The sequence below is a fragment of the Palaemon carinicauda genome, chromosome 4 (assembly GCF_036898095.1).
Source record: "Palaemon carinicauda isolate YSFRI2023 chromosome 4, ASM3689809v2, whole genome shotgun sequence".
In the NCBI taxonomy this organism is placed as follows: domain Eukaryota; kingdom Metazoa; phylum Arthropoda; class Malacostraca; order Decapoda; family Palaemonidae; genus Palaemon; species Palaemon carinicauda.
In genome coordinates this window covers 81,462,267-81,489,754 of record NC_090728.1, presented here as the reverse complement: position 1 = coordinate 81,489,754, position 27,488 = coordinate 81,462,267, and the positions used below count along the sequence as shown (strand labels likewise).

The window sequence follows — 27,488 nt, the reverse complement described above, 5'->3', positions numbered from 1 at the left end:
CCAAGAGAGCCCTGTAATTCACTTAATGCTAGCTAGCTAACAAAAAAAAAATAAAACAGAATTTCTCCATCGTGCCTGTAAGAACTATGACTATGCCAGTAACCTACCTACGTGAGATTGGGTTTAATAAGACTAACTCGCCCAACTGACATTTGTCGCTAAACAGATAAGCAGTTCAATTTTTAATTTATGTTTTAGGATATACTGTATTCTTAAATGATTTTAACACACTTTAGTGGATTTTCTCTTTAGTGATTTTGATTAAACAATAATTATTTTATAAAAACACTCATAATTTCAGTAAGGGAGAAGACACTTTACCAGAAATATTCTCTCTATTTGCCTTTCCAACTCAATCATGTTTTGCAATGATATAGAAATAGTTAAAGAAGTGAATGAAGGAATGGAAGATATTAGCAAAGATCCTGGAATGTTGGTACTCAGACAGGGAAGTTAAAAGGAATTACTGATAATGGAGAGGACGAACTTAATTGATTCCAAGAAGCACACCCTACAAAATATAAACTGTACTTACCTCTCTCCTTTCTGATTAAAAAATCGGTTTCCTGGTATGAGGCCATACCTGAAGACCACCTCCTGTGGCTTGTGGGACGATTCGCATTCAAATCTGGAAAAACATATCTTGTTAAAAGAGTCTCATGGCTTTCTATTAATAACATAATTTCAAGTAGTCAATAGCTAGAGACTAGTCTCAGTTGAATAGACCTTAAGTCGTCTGCAATTTGATGTAGTAGCCTGATCATTACCTTAAGTTTTCACCATACTCTCAGATTTCTAATATCCTGTTAGTACTTATCCTATAAAACCTAATTTCAAAATACGACATGGGATATGTGTAGTAATAAAAAGTAAGAGAAACAATAATTTATGCAAAGTAGACTGTAATGATGAACTAAATTTGCTCATTTCCCTTTTTACCCTTATCTATATACTATGTACTAAAATTTTAGCTTTTTCTTGCAATATTTCGGTTCTACATTGTGCATCAGTATATTTTATACTAAACATCATGAATATGTAGCTTTTCCTAATGCAGATAAAGAACCAACACCACAAAAGGGGCAAATCACCATCTGCAATTTCTCATTCCGAATAAGGGATGGTAAATGTCATGGGCCACCAGTAGCCCAAGCGCACAAGTGGCTTATTGAAGGATAAAGTAAAGGGGACGAATCGTCACACCCCCAACCCATTTTAGTAATGACCCACGACCTAGACATTATTAACGGGTAATTGTAACTTCAGATTACTTCTTTGAATATGATCGCTGCCTCGGTAGCATTGCTTTTGTTTTCTCTCTTAACAGATCTGATGATTTTCTTTTCAGCATAGCTGCACTTCGCCAGTAACAGGGCAGAATTCATCCTTCATCATGGGTAAGGTAAATCCAATGTGGGTCAAAACTGGGCACAATGCAGTCTACAAAATGAGTACAGAAAGTAAGTAAAGTACAGTATACAGCGACAAGTTTCGAGAAGTATCGTAACTCATCTTCAGGCTGGACTGTTTGAAATGGTGCTGGTAACCCTGCGCTTGCTTCCAAAGTACCCATTCCTATAAACCAGCTTATCATAAGAAAGGTCGTAACGCTGTGTTCCCTTCCAAAAATGACAAATTCGTAGATAATTTGTATTTTTCCTAACTATACAAACCTTAGCAATTTAATAGGGGTTATTACTTTCAGCGTAGCTGATATGACGAGCCATTAGAATTTTAACAAGGGTTTACTACCCCACCGCTAGTTAGCGGGGGGTAGGGAGGGTAGCCTGCTAACACACACACACACCCCCCCTCCTTCCTCACACACACCTGTGCTTAAGCTCACTTTGCTTGGAGGTAGGACTTCAAGGGGGATAGGGCTGGCGGGCAAGTTTGATTTGAATAGCTAAGGTTTGTATAGTTAGAAAAAATACAATTTGTCTACAAATTTGTCATTTGTTCCGTAACTGACATACAAACCAAGCTATTTAATAGGGGTGACTCACCCATTAGGAAGAGTGGAAAGTCCCTGCCAGTACTGGCTTTTGGCTTTACCCGGGGACTTGTTATATGAGTGTGTCAGCACCTCGCTAGAACCTTGCTACGCAAGGACTGCTGCCTACGCAAGCTGTGTGTGAAGGTATAATGAAGTGTGACTCATCCTAGGAAGTTGACCTGTAGTTCTTTAGATGGAAACTTTAGGCTAGGACTCTCCCAATGCCACATCATCAGGGTATGGGGACATAACAGTATTAATATTAATACTAGGAACACAAGGAAACATGGTTTACCTGCAGTGGTTTGAGGTCAGCTGTGCAGAGAACCCAGGATGCTGCTTTCCCCAAGAGAGGGGAAGATGAAGAATAGAATAAGGGCCAGACAAACCTTTTCATTCATGCAGACTAAGACCGGGTAACAATGCCCTCAACCTTCTGCTATTTGTCCACTAAGGAGCCTGAGGTTTTAAACCAGCTGTTGTGCAGCCACCACAGGGCCGATAGAAAACGTATCGAGCCTCCTGTGGGTCACATCTTGCATGTAGTGGGCTGTGAAGGTCGTCTGACGCTTCCACACCCCGCCTTGAAGAACCTGCGTCACTGAGAAATTCTTCTTGAAGGCCAGGGACGTAGCTACGCCCCTGACATCATGGGGTCTAGGGCGATGTGACGGAGGAGGGCCTGGATTCAGGGACAGATGGATCACCCTACAAATCCATGCCGAGATGGTGTTCTTGGTGACCCTCTTCTTATTCCTCCCAGTGCTAACAAACAATGCTTGCACCTGGGGACGGACTGCAGCCGTTCTTTTGAGATATAGCCTCAGACTCCTTACTGGGCACAGTAGGAGATGGTCTGGGTCATCTGTTACAGAGCGAAGACTCGAAATCTGGAAGGAGTCGAACCGAGGGTCCGGCACCCCCAGATTTTGAGTCTTAGTAATAAAATAAAGGGACGAATTTGAACGTTACCTCCCCCCATCCCCTTGAATGGGCGATGTCATATGAGAGACCATGAAGTTCACTGACTCGCTTGGCCGAGGCCAAAGCTAGTAGGAACACCGTCTTCCAAGTTAGGTGGCGATCTGAAGCGGGGCGTAATGGTTCATAGGGAGGTCTCTTAAGAGACCTGAGAACTCGAACCACGTTCCATGGAGGATGTCTCACTTCCGACTGAGGGAAGGTAAGTTCATAACTTTGTAGGAGTAGGGAAAGTTCCAGCGAGGAAGAAATGACAAACTTATAACAGAGTTTGTATTTTTCCTAACATACAAACCCGAATTCTTTACTATAGGAGATATTCTAGCGCGAGCTGGAAAATACAGCAGAAAAACCTTAACAAGGTCGTTAATGACCGGACAGGTAATTACCCACCTGTCAGTGGTGGGGGACCGCTGGTCGGTAGCTGCTTTTTACCTTCAATCAGATTCTAGTTAGGACTATCCTAGGGGGCGGTGATGGAAGGAAAATTTGAGTAAAGATTTCGGGTTTGTATGTTGGGGAAAATACAAACTCTGTTATAAGTTTGTCATTTGTTACTACACTAAATACAAACCCTCATTCTTTACTATAGGTGACTTAGTCTTGAGGCTAGGGTGGCCAAGGAGTTCCCTAGCTTTAGGGAAGATAGTCCTCAGACTAAACTCTTTTGAAGCAACAATCTTCCGTTATCTTCTTTCTTTGTAGATCCCCAGAATCTCAGTACGACTAAAGGTTTGCAACTTCATGGAAACAAATGTTTCAGGATGAAGTGGGTCAGGAACATTCGGAACATTCGACTCGGATCCCTTCAAACTTAGGATTCCCCCGACCTTGCCAAGGGGAAACCTGGTGACCACGAGTATAACTTATACTCTGTGAGAGGAATCAGATGAGTATCGTACCTTATTTCCATTGGCGAGTCCAGCTGAAACTGGATACAGGCTAGGATCCCCAGATGTGGGGGAGAAGGAGACAAAGAAGATCGAAGAATGTCCTTCTTAAAACCTAGTGTAACCCAGAATACTCAACCAATGGTTACTGTCCCCTGAAAGGGCGTAAGGTAGTAACAGCATCTGCTGACCTGTCACAATAGGCCCTATAAAACGGGTGTCTAGAGACCTGTGTCACGTCGCTCAAATAGTGAGCAGTGAATGTAGATTGGCGTTTCCAGACCCCAACACTTAAGACTTGGGAGACTGAGAAAAATTTCTTGAACGCCAGAGATGCAGGCACTCCCCTAACTTGACGGGCTCTGGGTTGTGCTGCCTCTGGGTCTCCGTGAAAAGACCTCGCAATAACTTTCTTAAGTTAGAAAGAGATGGTGTTGTGAGAGATTCTCTTGTTTACCCTGTTGGAACAAGGAAGAGATGACAGAGACGTGGTCTGAAAAGTCTGGTGCGCCTCAGATGTTTCTTTGACGCCCTGACTGGGCATAGTAACGACTGGACTGCATCCTGTGTTACCTATTGAGAGTGGATATTCTCCAAATCTCCCATCGGTAGATGAAGGATTATGAGTCTAGCCACCAAGCCTGGTACGAAGTTGCGAGACACTTGCGCACCCCCCCCCCCCCCCATCTCTTAGAATGGGTGGCGTAAGAGACCATGTAGCTCACTGACCCTTTTAGTGGAGGACAGAGGTACGAGGAAGACAGTCTTAAGGTTCAGAGAGTAGTCTGAGGCCCTTAAGGGCACATAGGGCAGACCCTTCAGCGAACGTAAGACACGTCTCAATGAGATGGTCTAATCTCAAGTGGGGGCAAGATCACTTCTGAGGCGGAGAGGTCAACCCCTTCTCCGTCTACAGATGAGGCTCAAGGCTGCGCAATAGCCCTTAATCGCCGAGACTGAGAGAAGTATTCCTCACTGAGGAACAAAAGCAAGTTTGGGAACCACTAATCCTTCCTTTTGAGGATCCAATTGCTTCACATAGTCGCTGTTGTAGCGGTTAAGAAGTCTATTGTCTTAGCCCCAGCTGTTAGGGCTTCTTGTAGGGTCTGCCTAGAGTTTGGTTTGATAAGTCCTCACGGCTCGCAAGGTAGCTGACTGTATCAGACCATGTGTAAGCCAGAAGGGACATTGAAGTCGCTTCCCTTGCCGAGGCTTCTGTGACTGAGAAGAGCCTGGAAGAGTTGAGTGTCTCTTCGAGTATTAGCTTGGTGAGAGCCTCGCCGTGAAGGGATCTAAGATCAGAGGAGAAGGTTGACGTCTCTGAACTCGGAGAACAGACCAGGTTTAAAGGTCGCTCAAGAAAGGCAGAGGCGAGGGACAGTGACATTGCACTAGCCGTTAGGACAATGTCCTAGAGACTGACCATATATGGTCAACGACCAAGCCTCCTCTCCAGACCAGCTAGGACCAAGGAAGGTCAGGCAGTGGCTGCTGAAGACTCAGCAGATAGAACTATAGGCTCCCCACAACCTTAGCTTACAAGGATGGTAAGGTTGTTGGCACTGAAGGCTCTAACGAGTCTGGACGAGACTCGAACCCCAGACTGTCAAATCATAGCCTGTCTAAGGCTGGAGAGTCAACGGGTCAAGGAGACAGATGCAAATCGCCGAGGTATGAGATATAACAGTTCTTAGAGTCCTTAAATAGGAGAATTCCAAGTCCCTCGACGGCAGCCCTCACGAGGAATCATCAGGTTGCGATAATTCCACGCGTGTTACAGGAAAAAGTGGAGACGCGAGTAGCAGACAAACCTTACATCTTACCCCTCGTATCTCTCTTATCGAAAGGGGAAGAATGGTAGAAGTCGGAGTGTCTGGAGGTAATGGCGAAGACCGCTGACGAGAGTCGGAAGGCTCTGTCATATGAGTAAACTCTTAATGGCGATGATCGCGTGCATAGCGCTAATTGCGCCCCCATGCACAGACACCTGCTTATTGTTACCAGAGCCCGACTACTCGCAAAACTGAAACTCGAAAGTTCCAAGTCGTGTGAACTCGAAAGTCCAACGCGACAGAGGCCCGAAGGACTCCTAAGGTCATGAGAACCCGTAGGATAAACATGACGAAAGTTTAAAGGCTCCCGATCACGCCCGGCGAAAGGGTGATCATCACGAGACCCCGAGGGGTCAACGTGAGGGGAACCAGTAGGATCAAAAAGACGTCTCCTACCAGCACGAGGGGGAGAACGTCAGAGATGAAAGTAACTCCTCCGCAGGGTAGATTTGTTCTCACGAAGGAGAATGTCGCTTGATACAAGGCTCTCGCTCCGCCCCTGGAGGAGAACCAAAAGGCGTAAGGGGGAGGAGCGTAGATCAGTAAACTCCTACAAGTTTCTCTCATGAAGGTAGGAAGGTTCTCCCTACGGAGATCTCCTAAAACAAGCTTTCTCCCTGCCCTATGGGGAAGAGCGTAGGCGTATTAACTCTTCTCTCTCAACGAGGGAAAAGTTTTCCCGAAGGAAGGATTGCCAAAGGCAAGATTCCTCCCCTCTCTATGGGGAAAAGCGTAGGTTTAATAATTTCTCTCTCGCGAACGAGGGAGAAGTCCTCCTGAAGAAGGACATCGCCTAAGGCAAACTTTCTCCCAGAACTATGGGAAAAAAGCATAGGCGTAATAATCTCTCTCGCGGACGAGAGAGAAGTTCTCCCGAAGGAGGGCAAGTTTTCTCCCGGAGCCCAGCATACTCCCAGGGAGAAGTTCCCCCGGAAGGAAGCATAAGCCGTAGACTTGCTTTTCCCCAGCTCCAGGGGAGAAAGCATAGTCTTCGGGGACGAGATAGCAGAGGTAAAAATCATTGAGCTGTTCGCAACTCCTTACGAAGGAGGGAAGGTTGCTGACTGTCTGAAGTGGGGAAGCTTTCCCTCGAAAGAGGAATGGATCTTTCACGCAGGCCAATTCCGAGGAAGGTTATCACTCCCTCGTAAGGGAAGGATCTCTAATCCCTGGAGGCGAACCTCCTCTCAGCAATCTGAGTTTCCCAATAAGTTGATCAAGTTGCAGGTTGACAACGAGTGTTACCTCGTCACATGGGCAGCTCATGAACTGCCACATGACTTTTCCCTTCTGCTCTCAACCGAAGAAAAGAAGGGGGAGAACCCCTGCATCTTCTTTCGAGGTTTCCGAGAGACTCGAAATCCTTAACTCAATAGGGAGCAAAAGAATTAGGGAGGTTGTCCTGTCTGAAACACGGGAGCGAGAGATTGACCCGCGAGTGTATGATCGGAGATTTGTGTGTGTAGCGCTAATTGCGTGCGAACACCTGCGTGACTGGGGTATGAAGACTCTGCCATAAGAGTAAAACTCCTGATCGTTATGGGCGAAGTGTTGGATGGGCGTACGCGAACACTCCGCGTGACAAGAGTCCGAAGACTCTCGGAGATAAGAGCAACGCTCTTGACGACTTGTGTCACGAGAACCCGAAGGTTCAGCGTGATCGTGCGTGCCCCTAGAGGTTGTGTTGCGAGAACCCGAAGGTTCAGCGTGAACGTACGTGCCCCTAGAGTTTGTGTTGCGAGAACCCGAAGGGCTAGAACAACAGGAAAAAGGAAGTCTCTCTTGTCACGAGACACCGAATTGTCAGCAAGACTAAATGCACGAAAACCCAAGGTTTCAGCAACTAGCTGTGAACAAACGAAGGGTTAGCGCACCGGGAAACCCAGGTTTCCTTGTCACGAGACCCCAAGGGTCAGAGATCGCTAATTCAAAGGCGAGTGCGATCTCCCTGGAGATAGAAAGAAAAGCAAGGAGAAGCGCTCTATCTGACTTCTTCTACAGCGGACAGAGACTCTCAAACTAATATGCGAAGAAGAGGGTTCGAGGTTAGGACATGCTTTACCCTTGGCCTTTCTCCTGTTTTCTTAGATGATCCCTCGCCCGACGACGACCGTGAGGCAGAACCATGACGAGAGGGATCGTCCTTCTCAGGTTTGTGGCACGAGTGTATATAATCTCGAGGCAGGAAGTCTCGGTGAGAGACAGAAGGCGAGAAAGAGCGACAATGATAATGTCTCTTCCTATTTCGCCTGTCTCTTCGGTGAGAATATCTAGGTGAAGGCGTACACGGGCGTGCGGGAGAGTTATCTCGCACGTCTGTGCTAACCGTAGGGAGCGTGCGCCAACAGGAAAAAATTCCCCATAGTGGAATCATATGGGCACGCGGGCGTGCGCGCATTTCCTTGCGGATGCGGGAGAAGGGTGGTGCGCCGGTAAGTGCTGGCGCGTTGATAAGCGTTGGCGTGTTGCAAAGCACTAGCGCATTGGTAAGCACTGGCACTGCGGGAGAAGGCAGCATGGCTGCCTTATCAGGAAACCTTCTAACACTAGAAAGTTGACGCGCAGGTTTTACCTGTCGCGTAGGATGGTGTTGGGCTCGTAAGCGCACGTGCAAGCGCCGGAGTGTGCCATCGCGCAGGAGAGTGCCATTGCGCAGAAGATTGGTGGCGCGCAGGTGAGCGCATGGCACGAGATGGAGCTATGCTCTTGTTGGAGCGTGTGCGCATGTTGGCGCATACGCACTTGATGTTCTATGTTAGGGTAAGAAGGAAGCGCTCTTAAGTTTGTGACGAGAGTGCTTAGACTAACGGCGAGACATCTCGTGAAGAGACAGAAGGCGAGGAAGACCGAGAACGATGACGTCTCTTCCTATGTCGCCTCTCTCTCCGACGAGAGCATCTTGGCAAAGGAGAGCGAGCTCTCCTTTTCTTCTTCTCTCTCTCTCCTATGCTCTAAGGACGAAGACGATGAGGACGAGGAGGAGGAGGAGGAGGAGGAGAAGGGGGGGTATCGTGATGATCATGCTTGCGACGTTGCTTCGTAGTAACGTAAGCGAGGGGTGAAGAAGGCTCCGCAGGAGCTGACGTTATTACCTGCGCTGACACTTCAGCGGTCGCCGATTGAGCTGTCGGGATATCGGCGAGGTCCGGAACTCCCGAGGGATCCAAAACAGAAGGGACCTGAGGTAAAACTGTGCCTGCGAGGAACTGGTTCCACACCTCCACCAAAGGAGAACCAGAAAGTCCAAGGGCAGGCCATACTGCTCGCACGTTATCTGGAAGAGAAGCGGTAATAGAATTATTTCCGATGACGGAAGAAACTATCCCTCTGGGGGGGGAGGTAACTTGATACCCCTGCCTCGGGGGAATTGGTGTTAAGTCAATGGTGCCGCTCTTCCTTTACTTCCCCCCAGAGGAAGGACGCATGGAAGAGTCTGAAGGAAGAGATCGAGAGGCCGAAGAAGAGGCCTGAGACTCCTTACCTTACGACGGCGAACCTGGAGGTAATGAATCCTTCTTGGATTTCTTCTTCTTCCTCTTCAAGAACTTATCCCACTGCGTAGGTGACCATTCCTTACATACTTGGCAGGGGGAGCCTACAGCACACCTATGACCTCTGCATGAAGGGCATAGGGAATGAGGATCCCCCTCCGGTGGTGACATAAATGTGCCACAAGATTTCGGGGGAATCCCGGAACACTTCCTTAAATAGAGGACATCATCTACAAAAAAAAGAAAAAGGATTTATCAAAGCTCAAAACCAAAAAAGAAAGGCTAGTCTGCCAGCAAATAAAGCAGGAGTAGAGGTGTTACCACTGCGACGGCTAGAATTCGATTGAAGGTAAACAGCAGCTACCGACCGGCAGTCCCCCACCACTGACAGGTGGGTAATTACCTGTCCGGTCGTTAACGACCTTGTTAAGGTTTTTCTGCTGTATCTTCCAGCTCACGCTAGAATATCTCCTATAGTAAAGAATGAGGGTTTGTATTTAGTGTAGGAACAAATGTCAATTCCTTTGAGCCTGAAGGCTAGACTTAGGGCTGAGCGATAGCCTTTCACCGCCAAGACCAAAAGGCGCATTTCTTCCCGAAAATACACGAGGAACTCCGCTATTGCTGGAATAGTGGCATCGAGTGGAGAGATACCCCTTCCACGACACCAACAACAGAAGACTTTCCACTTTGCCTGGTAGACAGATGCGGATGATTTTCGCAGATGTCTAGACATCCTAATCGCAACTTGTTGCAAAAATCCTCTCTCAGCGAGGAGATGCTGAATAGTCTCCAGGCGTGAAGTCGTAGCGAAGCTACGGCTTTGTGGAAGATATTGGCATGTGGTTGTCTGAGTAGATCATGTCGTGGAGGGAGTTCTCTCGGAAGTTCCGTTAGGAGCTGCAGAAGGTCCGGAAACCATTCCGCGTGATGCTATAGCGGAACTATGAGAGTCATTACAAGATTGACCGATATTCTGGTCTTGTTGAGCATTCTCCTCATCAGACAGAACAGGGGAAAGGCGTACACGTCGATGTTGTCCCATCGTTGTTGGAAGGCATCTTGCCAGAGCGCCTTGGGATCCGGGACTGGGGAGCAGTACAGTGGAAGCTTGAAGTTCAGCGCTGTCGCAAACAGATCCACAGTCAGGGAACCAAACAAAGTCAGGACTTTGTTGGATACTAGATGATCCAAAGACCACTCTGTACTCACTATCTGAGACACTCGGCTCAAATTGTCGGCGAGCACATTCCTATTGCCTGGAATGAAACGTGCCGATAGTGGAATCGAGTGGACTTCGGTCCATCTCAGTATCTCTACTGCAAGATGGGATAGCTGCTTCGAAAAGGTACCTCCTTGCTTGTTGATGTAAGCCACTAATGTGGTGTTGTCACTCATCACCACCACAGAGTGACCCACCAGGTATTGTTGGAACTGTTAAAGGGCCAAGAAAATAGCCTTCATCTCTAGAACATTTATATGGAGGCACTTTTCCGATTCTGACGACAGGCCTGAGGTCCTGTGGTGTAGAACATGGGCCCCCCACCCTTTCTTTGAGGCGTCCGAAAACAGCATCAAATCCGGGGGGAGGACGAGAAGATCCACTCCTCTTCGTAGGTTTTCGTCTGTCACCCACCATTGGAGGTCCGACCGTTCCGCAGATCCCATGGGGATCATGACGTCCGGGGAATCGTAACCCTGATTCTACCGGGACTTGAGTCGCCACTGGAGGAATCTCATTCTGAGGCGACCGTTGGGAACTAGACGAGCCAAAGATGAGAGGTGACCGAGGAGACGTAACCACGATTGGGCTGGAAGCTGCTCTTGTCTGAGGAAAGGGCTTGCAACCCTCCTCAACCTTGCTATCCTGTCATCTCATGGGAAGGCTTTGTGGTGATTGGTATCTATAATCATGCCTATGTATACCAGTCTTTGAGTGGGAAGCAGAGAGGACTTCTCAAGATTTACCAAGATCCGCAGATCCTGGCAAAGTCCCAGAAGTCTGTCTTTGTGTTGAAGAATGGATGACTCCGAGTCTGCTAAAATCAGCAAGTCCTCCAGATAACGGAGGAGACGGATTCCGATCCTGTGTGCCCACAAAGATAACAGGGCTTGGATGCCAAAGCTCTATGTAGGAGGGAGTCTTGGTGGGACTTCCTCCACCTCTCAGCAGCATGCTCCACATCCTTAGGCTCAAACAGGTTCATTCCCATCACGGAAAAATGTCTGAGCCTGCTTATCTCGGTGCAAGGGACCTTTTGATGGAACCCCTCAGACACCGCATCCCGACGTTTCAGGATGGTGTTTGACCACAAGTTCGACACTTGGTGGGCCAGAAACTCGATCGTGCGAGTGCCTGAGAGTAAAAAGGTCTCCATAGCTTTCCTTGTACGTTCTTTGGACAAATCCTCCGAACGTATCAGGATACCTAAGGTCCCTAACCAGATATCCAGCCACGAAGTGGCCTGCATGGCACACTTCACAACCTTCTCCTGATTGAGGATCTCAGTCACCGAGAATGAGACCTGCCGGTTGGAGAGTCTCTCAAGAGGGACTCCCCTGGTAAGCTCTTCCAAAGAATGGTGAAGGGGAAAAGCTAAACAAGGCTCCTCTAAGATCTCGAAGTACCTCCTCTGCTGTACACGAGGAGGTGGGAGAAGCTTGTTGCCGGCACTGGATCGGCTGGAGGAGGCTAGCTCGGAGAGCTGAACTGCGATCTTGTCCCTGGCACTCTTAACCCCTTGAGACCAGGGCAAAGCTGCACTGGCCTTAGAGGGTTTTTGAGTCCCAAATACTAGGTCTAAGACCGTGTCTTTCCCCTCTTGGGTAGGAATCTCTGGGTCAGCAAACACATTGAGAGTCCTCATAAGGTTCAGAACCTGCCAAAACGCATGTTCTGACTCCTGCAGCTCTCCTCCTGAAGGACTAGCAGCGAAGTCTCCTGTCCCCAAAGGCTCTTCTTGGGGAGACTCGCGAACGTTCTCCGAGTGACTGGCTGGCTCCGGTCTAAGTCTTGACGAGGACTTAGGTACTGTCTTGGAGTCCTTCGACTCCCTCCTGGGAGGGATGCAGGACTCCAACAACGTCGGAGGTAGGCTCTTTTCCGCCCATACCCAAGAAGACTTTTCAGCGCGAGGTGGGGTTTCCCTCATTGGTGCGATGGGGGAACGTCTCACCTCACGTGACTCCCCTGAGGACGGGATATCCTCGTCCAAAGGGGAGGGAGAAAAAGTCGGGGGGAGGGGGCGTGCGTAAAAAAGGCTTAGGAGGAGACAGCTTTGTCCTCGGAGAAGTCAGCGCGTCCGAAACTCCTCTTTTTCTCTTCAGGGGAGTAGATGTTGACAAGGATTTGTGGCCTAGCTCAGAGAGAACAGGCTTAAAAGCCTGCATGATCGCTCTGATCAGTGCCTCAAACCAATGCTGCTGGCTGACGGCTGCACTGTCTGACACTCCCTCTGGAGGGACAGGGATCGACCGATCCCTGGGAGGAGTTTCCATAGGGGGGTTTGCCTGCAAAGAAAAAGAAGGCAAAGCAGAAATGTCCCTGGACCTTTCTGGAACCTTCCCCCCTACCGGCGAGCGTGCTGTTCTGCCCTTGCGGCGGAGGGGGGGGGAATGTGGCGATGGCGACCTTACCACACGTTTTCCTGCATCCTCGCGCGTGGGAGGATATTGACGATCGCGCTGGCGCGATGGGGAATACCCGGGGTCGCGTGCGGGCGACTGTTGGCGAACGCACGAAGGCAATTGCGAGGGTGCGCGCGGGCGAGCGATGGCGCGTAGGAGCTTGCGCAGGAGACATCAGAGGGTGCGCAGGAGACATCAGAGGGTGCGCAGGAGACATCAGAGGGTGCGCAGGAAGCAGACTTCGCAATCACGCACGCAGTATCAGAATGAAGAGCCCGTGTGGGCGAGAGATCGTGCGCTTTAGAAGATGTCGATGGGGGCGCGCGGAGGAGAGATATCTCTTGCGCGCGGGCGCGCAGCTGGACCCTGCGTACGTTGGCGCACATCACGCTGGCGATGCATCATTGCTGTGGGAGATGGGCGTGGGCGCGTGTAGGTGACTGCACGCGATTGCACGCTGACAAGGGATGGCGCACAGGTGAAGGTAGACGGCGCGTTGGCGAGCGCTGGCGAGTAGGGGAAGCCTTAAACTTCCCTACTGCACCCAGATCCGAAGATCGTGGGCACGCAGAAGATTGTTGGCACGGAGAACGCTGGCGCGCAGGCGAGCACTGGCGTGCAGGTGAGCTCTGGCGCGCAGGAGAGCGCTGTCGTGTTGGTGAGCGCTGGCGCGTTGGTGAACGCTGGCGCGTTGGTGAGCGCTGGCGCGCAGGAAAACATTGGCGCGCATGGCACGTAGCAGGTTGAGGGCGCGCAGTGGCACGCTGGCGGTCAGGTGAGCGCTGGCGCGCAGGTGAGCGCTAATGCGCTTTAGCAGGAACATCAGCAACAGGTGCGCGCAGGTGAGCGCTGACGCGCTATATCAGGAACCTTGGCAGCAGGTGCGCGCTGGCGCACAGGTGAACACTGGCGCGCTATATCAGCAACAATAGGAGAGAGCCTGTGCGCTAACTCCGAAACCTCAGAGAGGTCAGCTGAACGTTAGCGCGCATGTTTGGCATGGCACATAAGGGACGTATGCGCTAATTTGCGCCTACGCCCTTGTTTCCCCGAAGAGACCGGTGCCTGTTTTATAAAAACAGGTTTAGTTCGCGCCCACAGTGCATAGTTCGCGCCCACAGTGCATCAGCAGCCAGGAACGGCGACGGCAGGTCAGCAGGTCTGACGGGTGGGAGGTCGGCGTGTCCCTTGTGAGGACGACCTTCCATCCGAAGGGGATCGATAACGATCCGCAGAGAGGACCAGGGTTGTAGCAGGAACAGTCGGAGATCGATGACGAGGCTCCTCTGCGGCGGACTGCGATGATGACGACGAACCAAAGAGGCGCCTCCTCACACCCTTATAAGGTGAAGGAAGGCCTCTCCGGCGAAGAGGAAGGCGAGCCTTACGACGTATGCGGCCTCTGGGGGCCGTTGGGTCAGCAAGCTGACCATCAGCAGTCCTCCGAAGAGCAGTCTCTGTGAGTGAACTGGGGAGAATCACTGGCAAGAGAGACTATTGGACTTAGTTCCTCCCTCGAAGGTTGAGCAGAGGGAGAAACTAAGCCTTCAGCTACAGCAGGTTGAGCAGTTGCAGAGGTATTAGGAGATACCGCATCGCATACCTCTGCCACCACAACGTCGACGATTAGGAGGAGACAGCTTTGTCCTCGGAGAAGTCAGCGCGTCCGAAACTCCTCTTTTTCTCTTCAGGGGAGTAGATGTTGACAAGGATTTGTGGCCTAGCTCAGAGAGAACAGGCTTAAAAGCCTGCATGATCGCTCTGATCAGTGCCTCAAACCAATGCTGCTGGCTGACGGCTGCACTGTCTGACACTCCCAACGTCGGCGATTGCTTGACAGCGGCACCCAACCGGATGATGTCAAACAAGGCTTCCTTGGAGGGTGAACCTTCGAGCCCCAAGGAAGACCAAAGCTGGAATAAATCTGTTACATTAACATTTAAATTTAAATCCTCCCCCAGGAGAAGAGGTGGGGTTTCCTCGCTAGGGGAGGCAACATTATCTCTCGAACCCCGAGATCAGGAAACAGAACCATGGTCTACGCTACCACTCGACGGTTTCTCGGAAGAAACCGATTGTGTGGGAGCTTCGGAGGAGGTTTGGGCAACGGAAGAAGAGTCCTTGGGATTTTCTCCTTTCAAAGAAATCTTCGAAGGAGAAATATCCCGCCTGGACTTCTTCCGTTGCCGAGAAAACCTCTCCCACTGGGAGGAAGACCACTCCCTACACTCACCACAATTATTAGTTCTATCACACCGTTGGCCCCTACAGTAAGGACAAAGGGTGTGATTGTCCGTCTCGACCGCCGACATAAATGTACCACAAGGGCGGTCGGGTAATCCAGGACATTTGCGCATGATAGCAGAGGCCAACTTCACACTCAAACCTGTAAAAGAGAAAGCAAAAAGACATTAGTAGCTGTCAGAGAGGCGAGGGTGAGAGCGGACACGTCCGACTACCACCCGAGCAGAGAGCAAAGTAAGCTCAAGCACAGGTGTGTGTGTGTGTGTGTGTGTGGGGGTGGAGGAGGGGGGGGGGGTTGCAGGCTACCCTCCCTACCCCCCTTAACTAGCGGTGGGGTAGTAAACCCTCGTTAAAATTCTAATGGCTCGTCATTTCAGTTACACCGAAAGTAATAACCCCTATTAAATAGCGTGGTTTGTATGTCAGTTACGGAACAATGATATTTTCATTATAAAATGACAAATTCGTAGATAATTTGTATTTTTCCTAACCATACAAACCTTAGCTATTTAATATGGGTATTACTTTTGGCGTAGCTGAAATGACAAGCCATTAGAATTCTAACGAGGGTTTACTACCCCTCGCTAGTTAGCGAGGGGGTAGGGAGGGGTAGCTAGCTACCCCTCCCCCCACACACCTGTGACTAGCTCACTTTGCTTAGAGGTAGGACTTCCTGGGGGACAGGGATGGCGGGCAAGTTTGATTAAATAGCTAAGGTTTGAATGGTTAGGAAAAATACAAATTATCTACGAATTTGTCATTTGTTCCGTAACCAAAATACAAACCACGATATTTAATATGGGTGACTTAACCCTTAGGTAGGGTGGTAAGTCCCAGCCGTTACTGGCTTTTGGCTTTTGCCCGGGGACTCAGTATCTGAGTATGTCAGTGCTCAAGATAAGGAGTCACTGCACCTCGCAAGTGCCTTGCTCTGCAAGGACCGCGGCCTACGTAAGCTTGTGTGTGAAGGAATGAAGTGTGACTCATCCTAGGAAGTTGACCTGAAGTCCTTTAGATGGAATTCTAGGAAAGGACGTTCCCAATACCACCTCGTAAGGGTATGGGGACGTGACAGTATTATCTTAATACTAGGAACACAAGGGAACAGGGTTTACCTGCAGTGGTTTGAGGTCAGCTGTGCAGAGAACCCAGGATGCTGCTTTCCCCAAGAGAGGGGAGAATGAAGAAAAGAATAAGGGCCAGGCATACCTTTTCATTCATGCAGACTAAAACCAGGTAACAATGCCCTAAACGTTCTGCTACTTGTCCATTAAGGAGCCTGAGGTTGAAACCAGCTGTTGTGCAGCCACCATAGGGCCAATAAAAAACATATAGAGCCTCCTGTGGGTCATGTCTTGCAGGTAGTGGGCTGTGAAGGTCGTTTGACACTTCCAAACCCCTGCTTGTAAAACCTGCGTCACTGAGTAATTCTTCTTGAATACCAGGGATGTAGCAATGCCTCTGACATCATGTGCTCTAGGGCGACGTGATGGAGGAGGGTTGGGATTCAGGGATTGATGGATAACCCTGCGAATCCACGCTGAGATTGTATTCTTAGTGACCCTCCTCTTCGTCCTTCCCGTGCTCACGAACAATGTTTGCACCCGAGGACGAATTGCAGCTGTTCTCTTAAGATAGAGCCTCAGACTCCTTACTGGGCACAGTAGGAGATGGTTTGGGTCATCTGTTACAGAACGGAGACTCGAAATCTGGAAAGAGTTGAACAAAGGGTCCGGCAATCCTGGATTTTGAGTCTTGGCAACAAACTCGGGGACGAATCTGAACGTTACCTCCCCCCATCCCCTTGAATGGGCGATGTCATACGAGAGACCATGAAGTTCGCTGACTCGCTAAGCTGAGGCCAAAGCTAGTAGGAACACAGTCTTCCAAGTTAGGTGGCGATCAGAGGCCTGGCGTAATGGATTGAAAGGAGGTCTCTTAAGAGACCTGAGGACTCGAACCACGTTCCATGGAGAAGGTCTCACTTCCGACTGAGGGAAGGTAAGTTCATAACTTCGTATGAGTAGAGAAAGTTCCAGTGAAGAAGAAATGTCCATTCCTTTGAGCCTGAAGGCAAGACTTAAGGCAGAGCGATAGCCTTTCACTGCTGAGACTGAAAGGCGCATTTCTTCCCGCAAATACACGAGAAACTCTGCTATTGCTGGTATAGTGGCATCAAGTGGAGAGATACCCCTTCCACGACACCAACCACAGAAGACTCTCCACTTTGCCTGGTAGACCCCTGCGGATGACTTTCGCAGGTGTCGAGACATCCTTTCAGCAACTTGTTGCGAAAAGCCTCTCTCTGTGAGAAGACGCTGAATAGTCTCCAGGCGTGAAGCCGCAGCAATGCTACGGCTTTGTGGAAGATGTTGGCATGTGGTTGTCTGAGTAGCTCGTGTCGAGGAGGAAGTTCTCTCAGGAGTTCCGTCAGGAGCTGCAGAAGGTCCAGGAACCACTCTGTGTGATGCCATAGCGGAGCTATCAAGGTCATCAAAAGTTTGACCGATTTTCTGGTATTGTTGAGTACCCTTCCATCAGACAGAACGGGGGAAAGGCATAAACGTCGATGTTGTCGCACCATTGTTGGAAGGCATCTTGCCAGAGTGCCTTGGGGTCCAGGACTGGGGAGCAGTACAGCGGAAGCTTGAAATTCAAAGCTGTCGCGAACAGATCCACCGTCGGGGAACCCCACAAAGTCAGGACCTTGTTAGCTACTAGACAATCCAAAGACCACTCAGTACTCACTATCTGAGATGCCCTGATCAGACTGTCGGCGAGGACATTCCTCTTGCCTGGAATGAAGCGAGCTGATAGTGGAATCGAGTGGATTTCGGTCCATCTCAGTATCTCTACTGCAAGATGGGATAGCTGCTCTGAAAAGGTACCTCCCTGCTTGTTGATGTAAGCCACTACCGTGGTGTTGTCGCTCATCACCACCACGGAGTGACTTGCCAGGTATTGTTGGAACTGTTGAAGTGCCAGGTATACGGCCTTCATTTCTAGCAGGTTTATGTGGAGGCAATTTTCTGATTCTGACCACAGGCCTGAGGTCCTGTGGTTCAGAACATGGGCCCCCCACCCTTTTTTTGAGGCGTCCGAGAACAGCATCAAATCCGGGGAGGACGAGAAGATCCACTCCCTTTCGTAGGTTCTCGTCCGTCACCCACCACTGAAGGTCCGTCCGTTATGCAGAACCCATAGGGACCCAGACGTCCGGGGAATCATGTTCTTGATTCCACCGGGACTTTAGTCGCCATTGTAGGGATCTCATCCAGAGGCGACCATTTGGAACTAGACGGGCCAGTGACGATAGGTGACCGAGGAGATTTAACCACGATTGGGCTGGGAGTTCTTCTCGTCTCAGGAAAGGATCTGCGACCCTCCTCAGCCTTGCTATCCTGTCGTCTGATTGGAAGGCTTTGTGGAGATTGGTGTCAGAGATCATGCCTAGATATACAAGTCGCTGAGTTGGAAGCAGAGAAGACTTCTCGAGATTTACCATGATCCCTAGATCTTGGCAAAGTCCCAGAAGCTTGTCCCAGTGTCGAAGAAGAGTCGACTCCGAGTCTGCCAGATTCAGCCAGTCGTCCAGATAACGGAGGAGACGGAGGCCGATCCTGTGTGCCCACGAAGAAACCAGGGTGAACACTTTGGTGAATACCTCAGGTGCTGTGGAGAGACCGAAACACAGCACCTTGAACTGATAGATCTTGTTGTCTAGGCTGAATCTTAAGTACTTCCTTGAAGACGGATGGATTGGGATCTGGAAGTACACTTCCTTCAGGTCCAGTGTACACATGAAGTCTTGTGGTCTCCCCGCAAGTCTGACCGTATCCGCCGTCTCCATGCTGAACGGGGTTTGTTTGACAAACCTGTTCAGGGCTGAGAGGTCAATGACTGGTCTCCAGCCTCCAGACGCTTTCTTTACAAGAAAGAGTTGACTAAAGAAGACTGGGGAACCGCCAACGACCTCCTGGAGAGCACCCTTCTTTAACATGGTCTCATAGGTAGGGGGAGGACAATCTGCGACATGCTAAAACTATGCACGTCTCTAAAGACTGTCTCAAGGGCACTGTCATGAGGTGCTGAAGATCATTCCCCTTTCGAGTTATTAATTCCAATAGTTAACTTTAAAGTCAAGCTTGCTTATCGTAGACAAGATAGCAATCACAAAAATGCTAGAAAGAAATTAAAAGCCATGAACTCAAGCCAGTGGTAGTATGTCTGTTCCTACTGACAACTGAAATCAGAATGAGTGCTCAGTGAGCAAGCACAGGGATGAGGGCTTCCCTGCTCATGGCCGTTAACTACCGGCCAACTGTTTATTCCTCGTTATAAAAGTTTAATTGCTGTATACTCTCGCTTCACTGATAATCTATCCACATGTAAAGGACAAAGGTTTGTATTTGTGAGGGAACAAAAACATACTGTAGGTGACCCCGCCAAGCATCGTTCGAATATCGAATACGTCTTGTATCTGGTTTTTACCGAAGCCATATCAGTACCAATGTGCTCTGAAGTACAAGATGATGTCTATGCTTTTCATAACAAAAAAAATATTCTACTGTAGGATGCAGTCTGTTGACAGTGAAAAAAAAAAGACTATGACATATCATATGTATGAACATTGTCTGATTCGTCTAAGCAAGAGCTGCATTGGCAAGTAATGAACGTCAAGTTTTGATGTATGCCAGTTTTAGTGCCATGTTGAATACTGTATCTAACAATTTTTCCTTTTTAAATTTTTTCTGATTCTATATTTTTCTTCTAAAGATGGAAAATATAAATATTAGCAAAGTCTATTGCGTCTCTCTATTCTACCAGTAATTTCAAAATTACCAAAACCTGAGAACAGTAAAAATCAAAATAGAATTAGTTCTCAAGGTTTACTGGGCATAAAAATATAGTTAATAAATTATTATAACAAATAATAAGGCTATAACTTTACCTGTGCAATGTTCAAATATATCTCAATGCACAATGAATAAGAGCACATTGGCCTACGTCAGTTTGTGTCAGGGTGTCATATGAGGACCGCAATGAATAAGGATAGGGCATCCTAGATTAAGTTAGGCATTAATGGAAGGTTCAACATTTACTATTCGAGGTGAACGGGTAAATAATTACCGTAGTTGAAGTATAATTCCATATTAAGGTTTACATTTACTAGTGGTGCACAAGTAGAAAATTACCGTGATGAAACATAATAGTTTAACATTAAGGTTCACAATTACCAGTGCTGGTGCATGGGTAAATATTTACCATAATGAGATACGATAATTCTTTATCAAGGTAAAACAAAAATCAAAGTCAATAACTATTTGCCTCTATTAAACGTAAATACTTACCGATACCACCAGAAGTAACCATCGAAATCTCCTATCATCCTCCCTAACCTAACCTAGGTTTCTAATTTTTATTCACTCACTGGATAATTCACTACCCTTACAAAGTCATCAATGATTGTGAGCAGTCGCTTCACTACCCTCAAAGCACTTAAAATCAGAGAGCCGATTTGGCGAGAGAAAATCTACCAAAGGATGAGAAAATCTACCAAAGGATTATGCTGGTTAAGATGATTTGTGAATACTGCGGTCCAGTAAATAAAAACCGGTAAAGATTTGCTGTAGTATGAGGGGTGTATGTATGATAGCGGCCACCTGTATATTACGGCTAACTTAGAATACGGCAGTATAAAGGGGGGTCACAGGGGGGCATTAGGTAAGTAGGTAACGACACGGCTTGTAGGTTAGGTTCGGGGGGGAAAGTTGGTTCTATTGTAGTTTATTACAGGGTAATGTAACCTAGGAAAAAAGCTACTTTATTTCTATAGAAAAAAGTTCGTTCTCTTCGAAAATGACATTCATTCCTGTTGGAAATGAATAGTTTAAGAAATATGTATATACTGTATCTATATCCACCGATAATGGGGGACCCAAGTGGGAACTCGGGGTTTTGGGTGGGGAAAACATACTGGAGAAACGGTATGTAATGCTAAAACAAGCCTTTTCTTCTCTATACATTACCTTCTTGGATGTATAATACATACATATATATACCAAGGCACTTCCCCCAATTTTGGGGGGTAGCCGACATCAACAAATGAAACAAAACAAAAAAGGGGGACCTCTAATCTCTACGTTCCTCCCAGCCTAACAAGGGACTCAACCAAGTTCAGCTGGTACTGCTAGGGTGCCACATCCCACCCTCCCCCGTTATCCACCACAGATGAAGCTTCATAATGCTGAATCCCCTACTGCTGCTACCTCCGCGGTCATCTAAGGCACCGGGGGAAGCAGCAGGGCCTACCGGAACTGCGTCACAATCGCTCGCCATTCATTCCTATTTCTAGCATGCTCTCTTGCCTCTCTCACATCTATCCTCCTACCACCCAGAGCTTCCTTCACTCCATCCATCCACCCAAACCTTGGCCTTCCTCTTGTACTTCTCCCATCAACTCTTGCATTCATCACCTTCTTTAGCAGACAGATATTTTCCATTCTCTCAACATGGCCAAAACACCTCAACACATTCATATCCACTCTAGCTGCTAACTCATTTCTTACACCCGTTCTCACCCTCACCACTTCGTTCCTAACCCTATCTACTTGAGATACACCAGCCATACTCCTTAGACATTTCATTTCAAACACATTCAATTTCTGTCTCTCCATCACTTTCGTTCCCCACAACTCCGATCCATACATCACAGTTGGTACAATCACTTTCTCATATAGAACTCTCTTTACATTCATGCCCAACCCTCTATTTTTTACTCCTCCCTTAACTGCCCCCAACACTTTGCAACCTTCATTCCCTCTCTGACGTACATCTGCTTCCACTCCACCATTTGCTGTAACAACAGACCCCAAGTACTTAAACTGATCCACCTCCTCAAGTAACTCTCCATTCAACATGACATTCAACCTTGCACCACCTTCCCTTCTCGTACATCTCATAACCTTACTCTTACCCACATTAACTCTCAACTTCCTTCTCTCACACACCCTTCCAAATTCTGTCACTAACTGGCCAAGCTTCTCTTCTGTGTCTGCAACCAGTACAGTATCATCCGCAGACAACAACTGATTTACCTCCCATTCATGGTCATTCTCGTCTACCAGTTTTAATCCTCATCCAAACACTCGAGCATTCACCTCTCTCACCACTCCATCAACATACAAGTTAAACAACCACGGCAACATCACACATCCCTGTCTCAGCCCCACTCTCACCGGAAACCAATCACTCACTTCATTTCCTATCCTAACACATGCTTTACTACCTTTGTAGAAACTTTTCACTGCTTGCAACAACCTTCCACCAACTCCATATAACCTCATCACATTCCACATTGCTTCCCTATCAACTCTATCATACGCTTTTTCTAGATCCATAAACGCAACATACACCTCCTTACCTTTTGCTAAATATTTCTCGCATATCTGCCTTACTGTAAAAATCTGATTCATACAACCCCTAACTCTTCTAAAAGTGATATTTTCATAATAAAATAAATTTTTGAATATACTTACCCGCTGGTTATATAATGGCTAAAGTCCCCGATGCCTCGGCAGGAAATTCAAAATCTCGCGCACAGCTTAGCGCAGATATGCCAGGTGTACCCTAGCGCCCTCGCGGTACCACAGGTAGAACTATACTCAACCAATTCAGATTTTCCATGCCCCATGGTCTCTAGAGGGGAGGAGGGTGGGTCTAAAACTTATATAACCAGCAGGTAAGTATATTCAAAAATTTATTTTATTATGAAAATATCATTTTTAAATATAAAACTTACCCGCTGGTTATATAATGGCTGATTGACACCCATTGGTGGCGGGTCAGAGACAGCTGCATAATTGGAAATTCACTTAAGAGTTACATAAACGACTTAAGCGGTTCTCACCTGATAAGGAAGCTGACAGCAATACTCTGCCTCATTTTGTCTGCTATCCTTAGGAGATCCAGTAATCCACTCGGGGCTGATGATCTCTAGGAGCTGTCAAACGGTTCACCCACCTATAATATGACAGGACCTCAACTAATACCCTTGTTCCGGGCGCTCTCTAGGAACAAAATGACCACCTGACTAGGTCGAAGATTGCGGAAGATTGCCAACCAATCTTCACGTACAATCGTGAAAATATATATAACAGTTCCAAGAGAAGAACAGGGGTACTAGGAATTTAGGGAAATGTAGTGGAGGATTTTTAACCTACTACTGCACTCCTTGTTACAAGTGATCCCAAAATGTAGACATCTTCATAAAGAGACTGGATACGGTAAAAGTAATGCAAGGCGAATACAGGATTACCCCTTCACAAGGCTATATACGCGATGCTTTGCAGAGAACAGTTCAGTTTAAAAGTTACAGAAGTTACTACAGCTCTAACTTCGTGAGTCTTTACTCTTTCAACATCTAATGATCTGTCACCCAACTGTGTGAAAGAACCTTTGTAATCAAAGTCTATACGAGATGATAGAGTGTTTTAGACATGGATAGAGCAGGCTTCTTGACCGTGCACCCATGAGTCATGAATAGACTCTTAACTTCTTTGTTCTTGTCCCGATCAAACGTCATCGTTTTGATCGGGCAAAAAACTCTTCTCAGCCCATCACAAACCAAATTCGAGAGGATAGAGATCCCGAAGGTTTTAGGCTATGGATGAGAAGGAAGTTTGTTAATGACCAAGAATCCAGGTTGCAAGGTACCTTGGCTTAACCAATGTGAAGTCCATGTTCTTGGTAAAAGAGTGAACTTCACTGACTCTCAACTATGGTAGACTTACTCAGAAAGTCTCCCAAAGTTAGGCCTTAAAAAGAAACCATGTGTAAAGGGTCGAATCTGTCACTACCGCGAAACTCCAGAAACGAACCCTAAATTTCAGGCTGGCGCATCTTGCTGACGCCTCTAAGTCATCTCAAATGATCCGACAAGATCTATAAGGTCTCTATTTGATAGATCCAATCTTCTGCGTCTGAAGACAGATGCCCGCATACTCCTATACCCTTTGATGGTGGAGGAGGAAAAATGTGTTTTCTTCTAAGGTCTAAGAAAAAATAGGCCACTTGTGGTAGTTACCAAATGAAGATCCAGCTTTTGCTCTACACCACTCCATAAAACACCCTAATTAGGTTGGAAAACCTTGAGGCAAATAACCTTTGTACAGGCGATAGCCTCAGCTATCTCCTTCGAACAACCCTCTAGATCTTAGGGGTTTTCCAAAATACTGGAAGCAGCTAGACTTAAAGCTTGATTGTTTGAAATAAAGCGTTCGTGATCCTAACACAGATAAAAGGACTAAATGCTTCCTGCATGTACCCAACATGGTCCCAGCATGAGTCCAGTATAGTTCCCGCATGCTACCTACACTCCACATGTCATGAGAGAGAATCAGGATCTAGAACCGCCTTCCAAAACGCGTCCATATCGGTCGCAAGAAACCGATATTAAAGCTAGGCTTGTTGAAAAGAAGAATCAACAACGTGAACCTCATGCTGTGAGGTTAAGACCTGATCGTGTGTAATCAGCGAGTGTTCAACAAACTTAAAGGCAAAGCTTAACACGAGGGAACGCTAGTTGCGAGGCCAGAGAGCCGCGAAGGACAGACAATAGTCTATTTATACTGCTGTGAGACAAAGACTTGACTGTATGCGTCTAGCATGCGACCATAATGTCGCATGTGCTTGCATTGCCGTAAGTTGTCAGCGAGCTGTATGCGTTCACCTTGTCGTGTGGATACAGTGCTCTGAATGTGTCCCGCTTGTTGTAAATCTACAGCGTGCTGCATGGAGGCGACAGCATAGCGTCCGGTCATTGACGGAAAGACGTAACAGTTTGTCGAGAGTTGTCCGTGTGTAGCATGCGTCAGCATGAGAGATAATCGCGCGTCCCGCTGACAGCGAAAATGAGACAACTTGCTGAAAGGATCAACTTTGACTGTAAGCGTCCAACATACGACCAGACTGGCGTCTGCGTCTGTGACTGCGTGAGGTAGAGACCAGAACTTACGTCTGTGTCTGCGTGACGTCTGCCGTAAGGGAGAGACCAGACTGCTTCAAGAACCCGCTCTAATGCTTCTCGTAACACAAGCATATCTCTGCGAGAGAGTTACTAAGCATAGGAGAACTATGCCTTCTGACACCAAACGGAAAACCATTTCTTCGATCTATGGTAGTCCTTAGATTCTTTTAGGAGAAAAATTTTCTCCACCCCGAGAATCGTAAACACTAAACACAGAGGAAATAGACCTCTTTTAGCTCAGACCAAATCTACACTCACGGGGTAGCGAGTGCGCCCACTCAAGCGTGGGCGAAGGCCGGGAGAGAACATCAAACGCAGTCCTGTGAGCGACCTGGGAGAATACCTATGACATTTTAAGCGCGCCTTGCACGCGAACTGAACATATCCAATACTGTGAGATACCGTCAACAGTAGTCGCTAGACCTCAGAAGAAAGTAACAGACATTTCCCCAAACTGGGAGAGGAAAAGAGGTGAGAACAGAAGCAAACTGAGCACCTTTTCCCCGAAGAATTATAAGTCTTACACGATTCCGGTGCCGACAAGTCGCCTTCTCCGAAAAGAAAAAACTTCCGCCGAACATTAGTTACTGCAGGATAAGTTATTAGAAAACATAAGACTCCTGAAAGGTCTTAGACATATTAATTGGTGACTACTAAGTCTAGGTTTTGCATCCTTTGATGAGAACAAAGTCTTTCCTCCCTGAAAGTGCGTCAGATTCCAGAGGAAGAGCTAGGATTGTATGCGACTTGTCTAACTTCCGCTTCTCTTGCGGAAGAAAAAACACACACTATTGCTTCCTGTTTAAGCATCAAAACACGCCTGCTGCGAGGGTAAGTTCTGTTCGAGTGCGTACATGACGAGTAACTTCCTAGTCTGCAAGACAGGGAAGACATAGAAGGTCATTCTCATCAGGGAACTGCATCCTAATATGCAGAAAACAATTACAAGATCCATGATACCATAGCGATGACGAACTGATCGCTTCAAGACATTCCAACTTCACTCTTTTCAAGAAACTATATCACATGGTTGTGATGTCATAGCTCGACAATCGTAGACAAAGAAAAGAGCATTACTTCATCATTCCAAAGTCTTGGAGTGCATCAACAGTATACCTCGGCGGAACGAACGTTTAATGCACAAGGTCCGCGAAGCACCTAAGCTTACCGACCTTCCATCTCCTAAAGGTTGGAACGTAAGGAAGAGGTATAGGAATAGGGGCAAGGAGAACATGAACAAACACCTCCTCCAGAGCACTGCACTATGTTTACGAGTCACTAACAAGAGAGGTTTAAAAACACAATAAATTAAATCATAAAAGAACTGCCCTTGGTGGGAGATATACTTTTACGTTCTATTCTCATAAAGGTCTTAATGCCCTTTCTGCTGCTGCAGCTGCAAGCGCTGCATCAATCTCTACAGTAAGATTCGTTATTTTTCTGAGAATGATTTAATGTTAATCTATTCATTTATTTTACCATCAATTTACTGGGCCATCGTTCCCTAAAGGGGCCCTTTGGGTCAAAGCATCTTGCTTTCCCAACTAGGGTTGTACCTAGCCAGTAACAAAAATAAAATAAATAGCGATACCATCAACTCAACTAGCGAAAACTCTGAAGTCGGAACGAGGAGCAGCAGGTAAAAAATATGAGAGAAACTCTCTAGAAAATTCTCATGAGTTTCTGAAAGTTATTCCCTTCCTTTTACAATCTCTATCCTAGGAAGAGAAGTCTTGATTCTTAGGAATCAACTCCTTATGATTCTGAATTCAGACCTCAATACTTAGAGGTTATAATTCTAGTCCTCCCAACCAAGAGTTAGCCCAGCAGGCCTTGGTCCGAGAATATAATATCTTTCTCGATAAGATTTATTTCTTAATATAATGCTTGGAGCAACAATAACTCAACACTAGACTGTCATGATCATGTAGACATTAAAGTCTATTGACATAGGTAGCGAAGCATCCACACTGGCGCTGAAGCGTCCACACTGGCGCTGAAGCGTCCACACTGGCGCTGAAGCGTCCACTCTGACGCTGAAGCGTCCACACTGACGCTGAAGAGTCCATATTGACGCTGAAGTGTCCATACTGACACTGAAAGCGTCCACGCCAACGCTGAAGCGTCCATGCCAACGCTGAAGCGTCCATTCTAACGCTGAAGCGTCCATGCTGACGCTACACTGACGTGGCACTTCGCTCCATTCCACTGACATTCCGTTACCATTGCCGCACCGTTCCGTTGCCGCAACGTATCGATGATGCTTCGCCGGCTCTGCTGCCTGGCGAACGTCGGTGCGTCTGGATAGACTGATACTAGGCGTTATAAGCAGTCAGTTTGCGTTGAGCAGGTAATCAAAGTAATGCATTCACTTCCTCCCACCATTGAACATTGCGGTTG

The 27,488-nt window shown here is 47.5% G+C and overlaps 1 protein-coding gene across 2 annotated transcripts in view; it reads right to left on the bottom strand.

Moving 5' to 3' along the window:
• The window catches only part of LOC137640031 (activating signal cointegrator 1 complex subunit 3-like), a 410,828-nt gene that overhangs the window by 284,064 nt on the left and 99,276 nt on the right, over positions 1-27,488 (bottom strand). For both annotated transcript variants that reach the window (XM_068372399.1, XM_068372400.1), the window contains exon 2: positions 536-628. In XM_068372399.1, the coding sequence (XP_068228500.1) occupies positions 536-581 (46 nt within the window). In that variant the 5' untranslated portion in view covers positions 582-628. The remainder of the gene's footprint in view (positions 1-535; positions 629-27,488) is intronic.